We start from the raw sequence: 18,523 nt of genomic DNA on the forward strand, positions 1-18,523 counted from the left end.
ACAAACCACCAAGCCTGCTAGCTAATCACAATAATCCACAAATAGATGCAAGCTCCCATCCTTTTTCACTAACAAGACCAAAATACTAAACAAGCTAAAGCTGACTCGAATGGAAAAAAAACAAAAGTGAGTGGAAGAAAAAGGATTTAGTGTCACCTTATGAGAGCTTGGTAGGTACTTGGATAGGGCAAAAATTAGGTTTTTGACAACCACCTCAAGTTGTGTGCTTAAAAAGGGGTATCAATTTTGGAGCCAACACGATATTCAATGGCCAAGATTAAAGTAGTAATATTTGCATTTTCAGTTTATGTAAATCTTATGCTTGCTATAATTAGTGTTAAATCTAGTTATTTGCCACCCAAGATTAAAATGGTAATATTTGCATTTTCAATTTATGTGAATTTTATACTTGCTATAATTAGTATTAAATCTGGTTATTTACCACCCTATTTGAGAAGGAAGATTGACTTCAAGTGCAATAGCATCGCGCAAGGTCATCATCACTATTAAGACCCATCCTGAATGAGGGCAAAGTGTGAGTGATGATTCACCAAGCACATGTAATCACGAGCCATGGCTGCCCTAAAATTACGTCAATGTTAAGAAAATGAGCCATCTTTAGAGAGTCTCAAATCTTGAAATCTTCTATTCATATAGCTACGTCCTCCACCTTTTCCCTTTAGAGGTATATCTCAACTTTGGTCTTTCCCTTAGACTAAAAAGCCTACTCCAATGGTTGTGCCCACAATTGTGAGTACTGTTTTAAAATGTTGCTTCTCGAGAAACCTACTTAAATCAAAATCTCAAACACTCCACCATCCTCCGCTAAGCAAAGTGCAAGATGGCTCATAACCATTGCAAGCATGAGCACAAGATCATAACAACTGAGGAAGAAAATTTCACATCTCCAAAGGGTGGGATCTTAAGGGCAACCTCCACAATCTTAACTCTCGTCTTGAAAACAATTGTTACCAAAATAACAAATAGGCTTAATTGATAAAAATGAACTCTAATTCTAGCAACCCTAGCTCTTGGCACAGTGACCATTGCACTAATAGTGAGAAACTTGACATTGGGGCATGGAATAGACAAATGTACAAGCTATGTGTACAAGGACAAGGCAAAATGAACAAGATACAATGCAAAACTTTCATTAAATTAAAAGTTTGCACCTTAGAATCGAGTTACATTGAAAGCTCACTTAGCACTAAAGTTATACAACAAGCCCTGAGCTTAAGTTCATCCAACAGGCAACTCACTTACGATTAATGATCAAGCCATTAACTAGCCCTCAATCAAAAACAAGATTTGTTTAAAATTTTGATATTCGCTATTCTAGGCACTCTCTCTCTCCCATTTTTATTCTGTTGGGACAACTATAGCAACAAGAGGAGATGCTTGCTTGCTAATTTTCAAGATGAATAGCAAAAGGTGTATATGTTGTAACCATCACGAGGTGCTGGATAATTGGGAATCAATAGAAACTTGACATTGGGACATGGAATAGACAAATGTACAAGCTATGTGTACAAGAACAAGGCAAAATGAACAAGCTACAATACAAAACTTTCATTAAATTAAAAGTTTGCACCTTAGAATCGAGTTACATTGAAAGCTCACTTAGCACTAAAGTTATACAACAAGCCTTGAGCTTAAGTTCAATTCAACAAGCAGCTCACTTATGATTAATGATCAAGCCATTAACTAGCCCTCAATCAACAACAAGATTTGTTTAAGAAGCAATTGGTCATTCGTTTAAAATTTTGATGATCGCTATTCTAGACACTCTCTCTCGCGCATTTTTGTTGTGCTTGGACAAGCTACAGCTATAGCAACAAGAGGAGATGCATGCTTGCTAATTTTCAAGATGAATAGCAAAAGGCGTGTACGTTGTAACCATCATGAGGTGCTGGATAATTGGGAATCAATCTCTATCTTATCATTTCTCTCTCTTGGCTATGCAAGCTCTATTGGACAATAGATCAAAATTAGGGTTTGTTTTTTGTAACAAATGAGTGACTAGGGTTTGCAAAAACCAGTTATTTTAGATATGAGATTGCATCAAGTACGAACCAAGGCCAACTTGACTAGCCATATGATGGCACCAATTCAAAATTCGTCCGCGCCCCCATCAGAGAAAATGTTGTCTAGGCTGCCTATACGGCTAAAATCTACAATGCACTCTGCTACATGTAGTGGGGAAGAAGCTAAAAATGACAGCAAATGAAATGATCAAGGCCTAGAAACCCTAATCTCTACTTGATGATACATGTGCCTATAATGAAGGTGTCCAATACACAAGATAGATTGACAAAATATGACAATGATAGAGCTCCCAATGTCCTTGTTTAACTTAGAATGAGGCTCATAAGCAAGAGACATACAAAACCCTAATCTTCAATTGATGACACATGTGCCTACAATGAAGGCGTCTAGTACACAAGATAGACTGACAAACTATGACAATGATAGAGCTCCCAATGTCCTTGTTTAACTTAGAATGAGGCTCATAAGCAATAGACATACACAAAACAAGATATAAAAATAATATGCCTGATAATAGAAAGGTCACATTTCACTTAAAGAATAGTTGGCATGAAGACAAGCTAGGACTGATTTGAAAATGCTGAAGAGTTGGAGGCAAAAACAGGACTGATTTGCTGCAGCTACTATTCGGGTTTGCAATGAGGCATTGTTTGATGTAACAAGAGTGCTTGATGATTGGCTAAGTCCATCCTAACCTTTGAACAGCCAGACAATCAGCATTTGACCTCGAATTATGAAGTTAAGACTGATTTACAGGAGCTATAATTAGGGTTTGCAATAGGGCATTGTTTCTTCAATAATCTTTTATAAGTACTACAAACGGCCCCAGCTTTAGGGCCAATCGGTGTTATTGCCATTCTGTAGAAGAGTACATTGCAACAATTTCTAGCCATCAGCTCCACAACAAACAAAAAAAATTATCACAACTACAATGACAATGTGCATGTGCAAAAACCATGATTCACAGTTGGAAAGTTGAAGCAATCCACAACTTTTCAATAGCTTCACCCAGGCATTTCACACTCTTGAATGTACAAGAGTATACTCTGGAATGATTGTGAAAATAAGAGTACAATCCAACAACAACAATTGGCTTCAATGACACAGGCATACATCCACTGGAACACAGTGTTGTCTTTAAGGTAGATATGTTTGTAATAAGTACCTGGCTTCTTGGAAGTCTCTGCGAATTCCTTTTGGTGGACTATAGCATTGATAAGCGAAGATTTGCCGACGTTGGACCGGCCAACAAGTGCGAACTCAGGCAAGCCATCATTGGGGCACTGGGAAGCTTTGGTGCTAGCTTTGACAAAGACTGCCTGCTTCACTCTGAAGTCTGGAACACTGTGTGTCATAAAGATGTTGGAGCCAGGCAGTCTCCTCAAGGTCTTCAAGTCCATACCCACGGCATCTGGATGGATGAAGAGGCGGTTGACAGCCTTAAGCTCATCTTTGTTGGTTAGGGTCTTGCGGTGCTCCGTGACCGGCTCCTCTGTGGCTATGGAGAGCTTCTCTAAGGGCCTGGGCCTTGGTTTGTGTGCTGCCTTCACCGCCGCGGCCGTCGTCGTCGAGGAAGGTCTTCTCAGCAGGAAAACAACGTGCCTCTGCCTGGAAAGGGTAGCGGAGGGCCAATGAACAGGAAGGAGACTGCACAATCTGCTCATCGTGGCCATCGCTTGTGCGTTTCGAAGTGCGCTCGGCACCATCGTCACTCATGGTAAGATGCCTGTCATTACGCCATTGGAACTGGGAAATTCTACAGAAGCCATTGGAGTGAATATCTTTATGATCCAAGGTTTTGCGGGACACTAACAAGGCACTGGAGTTTGCTGAAAAATTGCACCATCGGCAATGTTCTTGTCACGATCCAGCCTCCTTACCGCGAAGCTAAGCATGGAACACTTGGATTTTCCTAGCACTTCACATGGGTGTTTTCCCTATACATATTCTCCAAGTTATATTATGTAATACACATTATTATATTATATAGATTTTATTTATTATTTGATTATAAATAAATATAATATACCACTATTAATATGGTTATTGATATATTACTAAAATATAGGTATTACAAAGTCATTATAGTTAATAATATTTTTGAATAAATCAATTACAGTTAAACAAGTAATCTGAACATTAGTATATTACATAGATTACTTAATTATAATTGCAAACAATAATTGACAATTTAGATTGTTAATCATGTATCGTAATAATTAATATGTTTTTAATATGAAATATAGTAATATTTTTATATAATTATAGGTATGTATGACGTACATATAATTAAAGTTATTAATTTTACTCTCTCTCTCTCTCTTTGCACCAAAGGGTGCAATGGCCCCATCAATGACCCGCTTGTCAATATCCTCTTCCTAGACTAGTTCCTCCCCTACAACTAAATGGTCTATCATCATCGTCCCTCTATTGCACCTTCGACGGCGACCCAACATGTCGATGCTCATCCTTTTCAACATCTAGTGTCGTTCATGTGCCTCAAGCTAACCCATAACCTCTACGACTATTGCTTGAACTTCAAGCCCTCCTTTAACCTACTTAGAACGGCTTTGTGGGTTTCTTCCAAGCATTGCAAACGCTCCCTTGAGCATTTCTAGGTGCCCCCACACTTCCCCTTCCATTTCACTCAATGAAGCTAGCAACATGATTTGCACGTGTTGTTGTTGCCCACTCGCTAACCATATTTACCATCTCCTCTAGCTCCTCGAGCTCCATGCCACTTTGGCACTCTTCTTCCAACTCCCCAACATCAGTATTGCAAGTCTTGAACATCATTTGAAGCTCCCAACCTCTGTCTTTGTTGTAATACATAGCAAACCTACTATTCACATGTCTAGGATTGCATACTCATGTTTAACACTCATTCATGCTCAATTTGATGCCTATTTGGTGCAATGATCATTCAATAATGTAATGTTGATGTCTTAGAATGCTTTTGGGATTGATTTGAACTTGAAATAGCTTAGATTGCACTATCATTTAAGTGCTATAATAACAAGGTAGCAAGCTTATACCAAAGGAAGATTATGCCTCTTGCCATTTGATGCTATTCAGGTACTCCAATAAATGTATTGATATATGGCATTGATGCTATGCACTCACATATGCTTATGAAATGTCTTGAGCTTTGCATTTGAGCTCGGTTACATGTATTAAAGCTTTGGCATGTTATTGCAATGATCATTAACATTACGAGCTTGAAGATTCTCTTGGGCTTAATGCTCTTGGCTCTACACTTAATATGTCTCGGATTTCGAATGGCCATGTACTTGTGATGTTTTGAGCTTGCATTGCTCATTTGGCATTCAGTTTTGTTCCAATGGGAGTCACTTGAGCTACTTGGCTATTTTACATTTGAGCAAAGCTTTGGGCTTATGCAACTAAGCTTATTTTAACGAGACTACGGGACTCAATTGAGTTATATTTATGCTATTTGGATGCAATTGTTGCCTAATGGGCTAATTTGATTCATGCTTTGAGCTGGCACCTATCTCTATTAGGTCATCATCAATTATGTAATCATCCTACTTGGTTATGCATCGAGTCTCTTTACACTTGCTTGGTCACTTGTGTATTTGGCATTTCTCTTCCATTATCTTTGAGACCTACTATATACATGACAATTATGCCTCTCTCTCTCTCTCTCTCTCTCTCTCTCTCTCTCTCTCTCTCTCTCTCTCTCTCTCTCTCTCTCTCTCTCTCTCTCTCTCTCTCTCTCTCTCTCTCTCTCTCTCTCTCTCTCTCTCTCTCTCTCTCTCTCTCTCTCTCTCTCACACACACACACACACATTGAGTTCGATTGCATGCTTAGTGACTGCTAGTGGTTCATACAAATCCCACTTCTTGCAAGATATACCTGGCAGTTACAAATTGGATTCTATTACTTGATTGCTCACACTTAGCTTTGGATTTACTATTATCATTGTTTTTAGCATGTTGTAATTGTAAGTTTTAGCATCATTTATGAGGGCAAATGCTTTGGCTTGACTGTCATTTACTAAAAGCTAGTGGATAGCCCTACTCTTTGTTGATTTCATTTGTTTAGACATTGTCTTGGTCTTAATTTTTGCCTATTTTACTGTCATTTGCAACATCTTGCTTGTCTTGGATTATACTTTCATTTATTGCATTATGGTTGGTGGATCAAATGACAATGTTATCTTTAATATTGACAATCTGGATGGCACAAATTACAACTATTAAAATGCATAAATCTAGCATGTTCAAGTATTGAAATTGTAAATTAAGCCATTGAGATATGAGGATGTAAAGCATGAACACTTTGATGCAGATGATTGGGCTGAAATGGATGAGTTATGTAAATCTATGATCATTTTATTACTATTTATGCACGTGTTCTACAATGTTGTCTCTAAAGGGCAAACCATCTGGAAGTTATGGGAGAAGATTTGTGATGTCTATGATACGCAAAGTCTTGATTCGTGATATCTATGATAAGCAAAGTCATGCTTCGCAAATGTATTGGTGAAAACAATTCATGGATCTTCATATGATGGAGGGGACTTCTGTGTCTACCCACTTAAATGAGTTTCGTTCTATTTTCAACCACTTGTTTTTCCAAGGGATTGACTTTAAGGAGAATCTTTCTCCCTTGTTCTTTCTTGTTGATTAGATAGCATGAGTCATGGGACACATTCCATACTGCTATGTTGTGTAAATAGGTCAGCTGATGGGCTAAATTTGCAAGATGTAGAGAGTGCACTCTTGAATGAAGATGTTAACAGAAAGAATGTTAGTGCTTCCTATAGTTCTCATGCTTTGACAAGTCAGAGGTAATAATGGTAAGAGCAGTAATGATTGCCATGGGAGAGACACTCTCAGTAACCTCATTCTTAATCACATGGACACTCTCGCAATAAGTCCCATAGTCGTAAGTCTGTATTGACTTGTCACCATTGTGAGAAGCAAGTTCATATTTAAGTAGCATGTTTATTTTGCATAATGTATGCCATGTTTCAGCTTTGACTAAAGGCCTGCTTTTTGTTGGATAGTTAGATGACACAAGTTATGTTGTCTCTTTTGGTGATTCCTCATGGAAGATAATCTGTTGGATCTTGTCCTAAAATGAGGTGCCAAGTCTAGCACTCTTTATTCCTTACTTGTTTCTAGGTCTATCAATAATGTTTTGGCAGTGCCTGTAGTACCACATGTATACTTATGGCATCGTCGCCTTGAGCATGTATTATTAAAGAGAATGAAATGCTTACCTTTGTGTAGTATCTTTCGCCTCATAACTATAAGTGTTTTGATTATTGTGATCATTGTCTTTATGGCTGGTAGACACATAGTTCGTATAAGAAGTCTAGCATTATCCGCATGGGTGAGCCCTTGGCTTTTGTTCATCTGATGTTTGTGGACCAATGCCTTGCAAGTCATTAGGTGGCATGAAGTACTTTATTACTTTCATTGATAATGACTCATAAAAAGTTTGGGCATACCCCATAAAGTAGAAATTGAAAATATTGCCTAACTTTTGGACAGAGGTAGCTACTACAATTGTACATTTGATTAATCGATTCCCATGCACAGCTATTGACTATCATATTGCAGACGAAGTATGGTTTAGAAAACCTCCATTGTATGCTTCTTTGCATGTTTTTGGTTACAAGGCTTTTTGCCATGCTCCCAAGGACAAGCACAATAAGCTAGATCCAAAATCTGTCAAATACATCTTTCTTGGTTATGGGGATATAGGTGTGAGATGAGCTATTACTTATGGGATCCGCAAGCTCAAAAGGTCATCCATAGCCATGATGTTATTTTCCATTAGAAGAAAATGCATAAGTAGCTGGAGCAAGTTATTGAGGTGCGCAAGGTGATATTTCAAGAGGAACCTTCTATTACTACACACCTAGTTAGATAGGCTACAACAATTGTTGCTCCAATAGCCCATGATCTTGATGTTAGACAATACACATAAGTCCCACAATCTAGTTTGAGCCAATCTACTAGAGATAAACGTCAACCTGATCAATTTGTACCCTCTATGGATTATGTTATGGTGACAAATGCTAGTGAGTATCTTATCTATGATGAGGCCATGCATAGAGGTGATAGTCACTCTTGGGAGAGGGCCATGCACTCAAAGTACGACTTACTACAGAAAAATCATACATGGGATTTGGTCCATTTGCCTAGTGGAAAGCGTGCTTTGCCATGTAAGTGGCTGTACAAGTTGAAGAGTGTCATTGGCTACCCCCAATCTATAAGGCCATATTGGTTGCTAAGGATTCTAAGCAAGAGTATGGTGTTGATTTCGATGGAGTCTTTCTTTGTGTAGTCAAGATGACTACCCTACGATTGGTATTGGCTTTGGTTGCACGGCTTGATATGGACCTCTATCAGATGGATGTCAAGACTATTTTCTTATATGGAAACTCACATGATGATATTTATATATAGCAACCTAAAGGCTTTGAGAAACAAGGCAAGGAACACCTAGTGTGCAAGTCTCTCGGTGGCATTGGATGATATCTTTCCTCATCCTATTATACTTTATGTACATTTATTATTTGTCACTTTTTTATTGTTTTCTTGTCTCACTAGGGGCACATTTACATTTAAGTGGGAGGTTGTTGGGGATAAAGGTGCATATGCCTATGCCACCTGTGTGTTACTACACTAATAGTACCCGCAGACTTGTACACTAGAGGTGGCAGGTTCATATCACTATCACTTCATTCTTTATTCTTTTGTTGAGATTTGAATAAGGGAAGGCTAGTCACACATTATGACTGTTGGAGTTCCTACACCTTGAGTCTATCTCTCTTGCTTTCTTGCTCCATTCACCATAGCGTACTCCTCCATTACTTCTACTTGCTCATGCTGTCACTTGGGCTTCTCTCTTCACATTGAACCTGGTGCAAACAAAGCTAGTGGAGATTTCAAAGCCTCTCACCAACCTCGTAATCACATCTCATCTACAAGGACTATGTCAGCATTTGTGCTAGTGGATAAGATTAAAAAGGCTACCAAAGTACTTCTCATATTTTGTGAACAATTGCACCAAATTTTTAATGCATTGATAGGAATCCTCGATGCTTGTTAATTCTACTAGCCTTGCGTTAAAGCTGACTTTTTTGCAAGTAAGCATTCGAATGTGCCTTGCTACATTAAATGAATTAATAAAGCATTATAGCTTTTGTAAAGAGTATTTGAGCATGAGAAGCATTTCAAACCAATAATTGCTCTATTACAATAGAGATTCAAGCATGTGAAGCATTCAAAACCAAGCTAGAGGCTATAAGATTTTGACTTGCAATTGGAGCTTTGGACAATGTGTGAGAATAAAATGAAACAATAGTATTTGTCTTTGTTGATTCAAGTCTGAGCATTGAATAAAGTAAATTAATGCACTTTTGATGGGTGAATGGAACAAATGCTTGTTCAAAAGAAGCATTGCCCTTCTTCTTCTTGATGTCTATTAGATTGGTGCATGACTTTTATTGAGGTTGATGACACTTGATAGAATAAAACATGGCCCTTTTTTCAATCAATGCCTATCTAGAAGTGAAAAAATATTTTATCATGCCTTTGGGGATGCAATGTATAGGGTTTGAACTCACACACCCTAATAGCTCAACCCACACCCAAACCACTACGCCACAACTCCGTTGGCCAATCCATGCCCATTTGAATATGCACTTAATCCATTGTCTAAATCCATAATGGATAAACATTGACTCTCTTTTTTAGAATAGAGGTGAACCCTACTACTCTTCTTATTGGGCACCTCCTCGTGTGGACGCAAGGGCCAAGCTAAGTTTGGTTGTCATGGACATACTTCTTATGCATGTGACACTCGCTGTGGAGAAAAAAATAATTCTCAAGGATGTTTTGTAGTACTAGCAAGCTACATGAGCTCCTTTGAAGGGTAGTGGATGTGGGAGACATAAATGGATGACTGAACAACACACACACACACACACAACGCTCAACAAGGTTGATTTGTTATAGTATAACCATTAATCACTATAGGTTAGGATTAATTAAAGGATGTATCTAAGGATGTGACGTGAAAGTATGCATCATGTGAAGGTTTCACAAAAATAAAGATATAGAAAGCATGAAGGTTGCTCATCAAAATGCAAAGTGAGCAAGGTATAGCCTCACGAGCTTCGTAATGATGCCAACCGTGCAAAGCACAATAGCTAACTAGTTTAACTTTATCCTTCAATTGAAGGATCAAAATCAACATAACTTTTTCTTACATGCAAGAATGCAAAGATTGCCAACTTTCAATTTACAATATTTAAATCATGATGATTGGGAAAAAAAACCATATTAATAATCTCATTATATACCATGTAATTGCTGAGGTCTTCTATCTTTCGAGTGCTTCCATACATTAAAAGTTCCATTCCAATCTACATCATCTAAGTTGTGGGGTGTTGACAAAGACATAAACATAACAATGTCCAATGTAGTTCGGTTCAAACAACTTCTTCCAATGCTTTTAATCTTGTTTTGCTTAGAAAGTCCCCCCCTTGCATATGGCCAAACTCACTAGTAATGTGACAACAATTTGCCACTATTTGAATAACTCTGAATATGTTTGCTCCCACTTTATGTCCCCACCACATTGGTTCCACTCATCAATAAGACCTAAAGATAGGTACAAAGAGTACAATGTAGTAACAAATCTAAATAATCATAGTTCACATTGCTTTGGACCAATTATAGGCATCAATCCTATCCCAAATTTACTTATCAATCAATCAAAAATTCCCTCACTTGGCGATGACGAATCTCATCATCTCTATGATAGTTTTTGGGAGAGAAAAGTTTGGTAGCATTGAAAAAAAAAACACTAAACAGTGTTTCTAAGTTGGTAATAAGGCTCTCCACAAAATATCTTTCTAAAATGATTGATTCATCTAGGGTTCCACCAACACCACTTGTGAGAAGAGATGTATATGACAATATGTGATGTTGTTGCCTTCCTTCTTTGTTGGTATATACCACAACTCCTTGTTTGATGCAAAGGAGCCATGATGAGAGAAATTCAGAGCCACTTCCAAACTTTTTCCTTTTGTCACAGTATCTATGTCTCAATCATGCTGTCAAGGCATGCACATCCCTTGCTATGGTTGTTGTGTCCACATTATCATGCTAAAATTTGACACTTAACAAATTCACCTCCTTTAAAATATATTCTAATAAGTGGATAATGAATTGAAGTTCAAAGGCTATGGATCTCTTGTAGAGATATGGATATTTCCCTTTCCTACAAGCAAGTAAACTGAGCATGATTTTAACTAACCTACATAAAAATACATTAGTAGACATTAAAATAAGAAAGACTTTCTAAAGAGAAAACAAAATGAAGTATAATTAGGTAGATAGATAAATTTACTTTCTCATAACATTTCCCCTAGTTGGCCATCTTATGCAATCTATTTTTAAGACTTTATATCATTGAGCTAAGGAAGCAGCCATTAACTTGCCCAATTCTTCACAACGGAGAGAGCAATCTCCTAACCAATAGACCTGCTCTTACCCCCGCCATGGCTAATGCACCATCAAATGCAAACCCCACCATTTTGTGGAGTGAAAACTGCATAGTTACTAGTATTTCCTTTATTCCCTTAAGTCATGTCTATGCCTTTTCATCCTCAATGCCTCTAATTTTACAAATTTAGTTACACATTGTCCCTTTCTCACATTGATTAAATATGAAATATACAAGGTTAAATGTTTTTCATATCTTCTATCCGTACTTTCATCTAGCAAAATTGAAAACACCAAACTTACATTCACCTCAATTTTTAGTTGATCCCAATGCAAAAAATATTTTGCCTCAAGAAATTGCTATCCTAATTTAGAATTAATATATGATGAATATTCATTAGACAATGGCAAATGAGGTGTTTTCATATACATATGGAATTTACACTCTTCTTCAAAACTTTCTAAGGACGTACCTTTCTTCACAATATCATATAAGATTTGAATAACACTTATTATGCGGCTTTTTTCCTCATCTATCATCAAGTCTACCTTTTTTTCCTATTATTTTTAATCAACTCTCTAAACATATTTTTTTTAATTGCTTGTTTATGTTCCTCGGAGGCCTCATGTATTTGCAATGCTTGCCTTTGTATAGTTGTACTATCCTCGTTTGCGAATACATTCTTCATTTGACAAACATTATATATCTTACATTTTACTCTCTCATGTCCATTATTATCTTCATGTGGGTTAGCCCACTTAAATTGCAACTTCCAAATGGGTAAAAACTTGCGTCTATATATATTTTTAATCATAAACATGTACAATAGTGTTGGAGCAAGTAGAGTTAATTGCTTGATTTTGGCCATTTCCGTTCTCCATATTTAACATTGTACGTAGCTTCTATTGCCATTTATCCTTTTTTGGACGAGCTATTTGAAAGCCCTCATCCATTTCAAAGCCCTAGGAAATCAAAAACACAAATTATTATCACAACTTCATGAACTAAGGGATTACTTCTAATATAATAACAACTTCATAATGTATGGACATACTATGGGAGCTCTCGCTCAACCGCCAAGACCCTCGGACCGCTTATTCTTTCAAGCGTTTCAAGCGAGCTCTAATGGCTATCTCTCACCTAGCCAACGCGCCGTCGATCCTACGAGTGTAGTGAGCTTACCTTGATGCTCGATCGAGTACCCTCCTCTCTCTTGCACTCCGGTAGCTCCACGATCCTAGACGCTAGCTCAAGCATCCTCAAGCCTCCTCCATCTCCAAGCTCCATCCTCCATAGCCACGCGCGCAAGAGAAGAGAAGGGGAGAGAAGAGGAGAAGAGATGGTGAAGAGCTTCACCCTCTTGATCCCTCACCCTCACACACACTCACTCCCTCACACTCTCACACTCCCTCTCTCAAGAGCACACACAAGTAAGAAGGAGAGAAGGAAGAAGAGGACTTCTTTTGCCACACACCAAAGAATGAGCTTCTCATTCACTTTTCAACTTTATATACAAAACCGTAAATCCCTTCGGGCGGTCATCCCCTTTTTCCTCTTTTACATGGCCGGCCGTAGCCTAGGCCCTTTTTCCCATTTCCCACCATTCTAATTTATCCTATTCCCACTAATGCATACACTTTGCACAGGAGCGAGCCTGGCACTCTTTTACACAGATTTGGGAGCACTCCCGCATTTTAATGGTGCGCCTTTTCCTCTTTCATTACCATGGCCCAACACCGAAGCCTCTTGAGGGTCGTGTTTAAACATTTGAATTTTTCAGGGATTGGTTGCCAAACAAGGCGCCTTTTTCTGCTTTTGCGCCTTTTTTGCTCTTTTTCCTTCTTCCCAGTTTCCACTCCTCTGGGCTGCGGTAACGTGGTCAGAAACACAGTAACATTACCCCCCTCGTAGCCAAGTGCCAGTCCCATGGCACTGCGGTGGGACAAGGGGGCAAGTTAGGTCGGCTGGTAGGCGGAACATGTAGGTGGGTGGTTAGGGATGATGATCCGCCGAGGCAAGTCCGGTGTGTATTAAGCTCCATGAAGACACTCGACATCTGTCACATGGTTGTAGTCGGTCGTCTTGTGAGTACGAGAAGCGCTTGAAGCAATGCAATGATTGTGTTGGGGAAATTTATTCTGGTAAAACCCCTTGAACTCTGTTTGGCTTGAACCCCGTGGCTTTGATTGAAGTTCTGTGCCTTGGATTTGAAGGTCCTCGGGCCATGGAATCAATAAGCTATCCGTGGATCTTGAGGCATAGGGCATGGATCATTGGACGATACAGTTCCAAGATCTATGCCAATGGCAGTCTTATCTTGAGCTGGTTCGGTCATGGTGGCCATCAGCACCAGGCGGGTGGCTGGAGGCCGGCACGCTTTGGGTCCTTAAAGGGTGCCATGGGTGATGGTGTTCTGCGGGTAGCCATCTCTTTCAGAGTTGACATAACTTGCAAAAAAAATTGTGCCCTCCCTAAGGGGTGTGCTGCTTGCCGTGTAGTGTGTTGTGCTCGTGGCAGTGGAACTGGGAGATGGGTCTAACCTTGGGCAAGCCCTTGGTAACGTCCCACACTTGAGGACCCAGCTTGTGCTTCGTTGGTGGTGCGGTGCGAGCCTTAGGGGGACAGGTCTGAAAGTCCCGCCCTTGATGTGCCCTAGGCGTGAAGTGGGGGAGGGGGCTAGGGAGATCCCTAGGTGCTTTTTTTTTTTTTTTGAGATGAGACATAGGCCAAAGTATCTTAGTCGGAATGAGGAGGAGAAGGTGGGTGGAGAGACTTGCTCAAAAATTGGCGACTCTGCATGTAATTCTTTAGATTCATGCGGACATGTAGGGAGGTAGTGGAAAGGAAGGGGTGGTTGCATCTAGTGAACTGGCTGTTGTTCATGTCCTCTAGGAGGGCTAGGCAAAAAGAAGGAAGGAGAGTAGCCCTCATCATGAGACGAGCCATGGCACAATTATCTATAGCATTAGGGTCGAAGAATAGGGGAGGCAGGCCACGCTCTTGTGTAGTCGAGTCCTGCTTAAGGAGTAGCCTAAGTAGCCTAAGATAGTTACAGGTGGTTATGAAGGTGGGGTCAGGACATGAGGAAAATTCCACAAGGAAGCGCATCATAGATTCGTCTAGGCTTTCTGCGGTAAAAAGAAGGGCATTGTCGAAGGATGATACAGTGGAGTTATAAATGACGGGGAAGTCATAGCGCCCGTGGAGGGTGGCATCAAAATCTACGCCTACCCTTCGAGGGTACGCCATATAAGTAGGGTCGTTCTGCTCGAACGATAGGGTATTACAAAAAGCCATCCAGGCGAGCATGCTTATGTCGCATACTCGTCTCCTCCACAGGGGTTGGTCCCTATAGTTTTGTACAGTGTGGGGGATTTCAAAAACTTTATAGTGCCAGTAGTTGGCTGCTTCGGTGCCCCAAGAGATTGGGGTCTTTTCCCGCTCTTCCAGCCATCTTTTCCCCAGCCGGCCACCGACCGCGATCACCTCGTCCATCACTTTGAGGGGCAAGACCCTCCGCAGACTGTTGGGTAGGAGGAACTAAAGGAGAATGGCTCCTTTCCTAGTTCCTGCACCTCCCACACCACCAGTTCTGCATGGAATCCCGTCGGAAGGTCATCTGGGCACGAAGCGAGAGGCGTGGACGGTAGCACGGCTGGTTTGGCTCTCAGCTTCTGTCTGGCCTCCTCCACCAACTTTTTTCACCTTTCTTTAGAGATGGCTTTCCTTTTTGCAGCTGGGTCTGCTTGTGGTGGCGGATCTTGGGCCTGTGGCGAGGGGGGTTGCAGGACCACATCTTCCCTGAAGCGATTCACATCGATTTCTAGCTCAGCTTCTTCCCCCTGCCGTTCTGCGTGTACTGCTTCTTCCTCGAACCCGAGGGCATCTATTTCCTGGGGGGTTAGGCTGGCTCTCGTCAGGTATTTTCGCTGTTCCTCCAAACCCAGCCTAACCTCCGCCGGTAGTGGTGGCATCTGTAGTCCAGCGTGTAGGGCTCTTCTTGCCATGCCAAGCTTCCTCTGTACTGCTTCCAGCGGCTCTCCTTGTGTTGTGTGGGTGGCGTCCAAGATGGTATTGAGGAAGATCTTCTGTTGAGCGCTGAAGGCCACTTGGGCTGCCTTCGCCTTGCTCTCCGCGATGATTTTCTCTTTTTCTGTTAAAGCAAGGCGGCGCGCCAGTGTCTTCATCCTCTTCTCGTTATGCGCGGCCCACTCCTCTGCCCTTTTGTTCATCACTTCCAGGCCTTCCCCTTGTCTCAAGGTCAACATCATGATTTTCTGTCCATAATCCTCTAGTTCCCTGACCAGCCTCTCTTGTTCTTGTCATTCAGAGGTCAGCTGATCTGTTAGGCACTTGAGCTCCTCCTCCTGCTCCTCCATGCCTCGTTGCCTTTCTTCTTCCCTAGCACTCAGCTCCTCCCTGAGTGCATCCACCTTAGCAGCTTTCGTAGCAAGCTCCTGGTACTGCCCTATTAGAAGCTTGTGCCCTCTTTGCATGTTTACTAACTCTTGCGTCTCATTCTCGAGTAGCTGCCTCCAATGTTCCTCCCTCTCATCCCTAGCCTTCAGTTCCTGTTTCAGCTATGCAATTTCACGCTGCTGCTGCAAGGCTACCATTCTTGTCTTATCCAACTGGAAGGTGGCCATGGTTTCCTTCTCGGCTGCCAACTCAGCCGGCTGTTTTGTGTTTCTCCTTCACTCTCTCCAACTAGGAGAGCAGCTCGGCGACGTATTCGTCGTAATTAGTCGGTGGCATCATCGTTGCGTGAATAGGCGAGGTGGAGGCTTTGACTTTTTGCTTTTTAGATTCTTGCCTGGACTCGGTATCTGCGGCTGGCCTTTTCTGTCCCGTGGCCGTAGTTTCCGTGCTCCGCCCCTGGCCCATTTCTTTGTTGATAAAATACTGCATCCACGCCACGAAATTCGACACATCTGCGCTAGTGGGGATGCTGGGGGTGACGGTAGTGAGTTTCGCGGGAGGTACCAGGAGGGTAGGGATCGGATGAAGCGGGGCCTTGCCTTTGCCTTCGGAGACTGGGGGTGGCATGAACTCTGGCACCTATGTGCTGGATCCAGGCCCCTCTTCTCTGTATGGGCTTAGGTTCCTTAGTTCGTCTGCTCAGCACTGTTGTTCGATGGACCGTCATGTGGCCTCCGCCAGGTCCTCCTCCTCTTTCCTTCACAGCTCCTCCTCTTCTTCCTCCGCTTTCCTCTTCCTTTCCTCCTGCCTTTTCTTCTGCTCCTCCTGTTTTTTCCCTTTTTGTTCTTTTTCCCTCCTTTTCTCCGCTTCAGCTTCTTGTTTTGACGCCTCCTTGGCTTTCTGCAACTCCTCTCTTTCCCTCTGCTCCTCCTACTTTTTCATCCTCTCTCTCTCTTTTGCTTCTTTCAAGGATTCCTTTTTCGCCCTTTCCAAGTCTTCCTTTTCTTTCTTCCTGCCTTCATCACCCTTTTTCTTCCCCTGCACCGCCTTCTTCTTCGTTGTCCTAATTGCCCTCTTACTAGTTGGTCCTTCCCCTGCTTCTTCTGTTTTTGTTCTGTCGGTGGACTTGTCTTTGTCCTATCGAGGGGACGACTTCTCCGGCGTTTCTCCTTCTCCCTCCTCCGGCTCTTGTGCTGCCTTTACTGCCTCCTGAATTAGTGCAGTTAAGACTCCTCCGTAGCCGATGAAAGAGGCCTTGGAGGAGGCTTTCTTCCTTTCCGTCACCTTAGAAGCAGGAGATTATCCTCCTGTTGGTGCACTTCCCAGGGCTAGTGCTTTGGCCACTTGATCGATAGTCTTCCGCACGTAGCCATTCCAATCCACCTCATCTAGAGTGTGGCTGCTACATTCTCCAGCATGGGCACACTAATCCGATACATTAAGGAATTGTATCGTTGGCTGGAGAAGAGCACGTGCACCAACTTGGCCTGCAGCTTGGCGTCTGTGTCAGGGATGTCCTGGATGCTTATGCCGTCGTTCGTAAGCACCTCTTCCTTCTTCATTTTCAGCAATGCGTAAACATCCCTTTTTTGCCATCTTTCTGTCCTAGGTACCAATCCCATAGCTTTTTCCACCAAGATTGGGTCCAATCAGACCTGTACCTTCTTTGCACCCTCTCCTTGGCCTACTGTTACAATGCCCCCTTCCTGGTCCGAATTGTATGTTCTGAGGAATTCCACGCATTTGAAGTGATCCGGCTCCTGCGAGAATTTTTCAATGTATTTTGTCAGGTTGCACTGTTCCACCACCCTTCTGGCTGCCTCCTCCTTTGCCACCACGACTCTGATGTTGTGGATGGTTCGGAACTTCAACTGGCCGCAGGCGCGGTTCTCCAGTTGGATGCAATATAGCTCCCTTTCCTCATCAGTGAACGGGAGTCGATGGGCGCGGTCTTGCTACGACATTTTCTGCTCCTGCCATAATTCGTAACTTCCGTTAGTATTTTCCACATAGCACTTTGCTATTTTTAAACTCTTGACTAAATTTTTGGAAGCCATTTTTCTCATACTAATGCTTATGTCTTTCACTACTTTTACTTTACCATACCCCCTTTTTATTCATTTCCTATCTAATTCCTTTCACCATATTTCCCATGTACATACCCACCTTTCTTCCGGCTGAGAGAAGAATCCTTCCTAGGATTGGGAGTTAAAGGGTGGCATTGATCCTGTTGGGGAAGGAATTTACGTGTGAAGAAGCCACGTGTAGAATCGTGGGTTGTATTCCAATTGCGCATGACAATCGAGAGCAGTCGGTTGGATAGAGACCTGGGAGATGTAGGTCAAGACATCATGAAAGAGATCCCCAGTATTAAGGCGGCTGGCGACATGTAATTCCTCATTGGTGAGGAGTTGGTTAAGATAGGGGTGGGCGAGCACATGGTCGTCCAATTGCTGATTGCGGGTGATGGCCAAAACCCTAAACGAGATGGGTGCCACATAAGTGGGGTCATATTCAATGGTTTTAATTGCCCTGCGTTGCTCAGCATTGGTCATTATTCGGCAA

General features: G+C 41.7%; 1 protein-coding gene across 1 annotated transcript in view; it reads right to left on the reverse strand.

The window, feature by feature from the left end:
* The window catches only part of LOC148014016 (GTP-binding protein At2g22870-like), a 36,076-nt gene extending 32,132 nt beyond the window's left edge, over positions 1-3,944 (reverse strand). The window contains exon 1 of the mRNA XM_087666987.1: positions 3,212-3,944. Within this exon, the coding sequence (XP_087523113.1) occupies positions 3,212-3,752 (541 nt within the window). The 5' untranslated portion in view covers positions 3,753-3,944. The remainder of the gene's footprint in view (positions 1-3,211) is intronic.
* Between the last annotated feature and the right edge of the window lie 14,579 nt (positions 3,945-18,523).

The sequence above is a fragment of the Lygodium microphyllum genome, chromosome 25 (genome assembly GCF_053477565.2).
Source record: "Lygodium microphyllum isolate KBCC chromosome 25, Lygodium_microphyllum_v1.1.10, whole genome shotgun sequence".
Classification (NCBI taxonomy): Eukaryota; Viridiplantae; Streptophyta; class Polypodiopsida; order Schizaeales; family Lygodiaceae; genus Lygodium; species Lygodium microphyllum.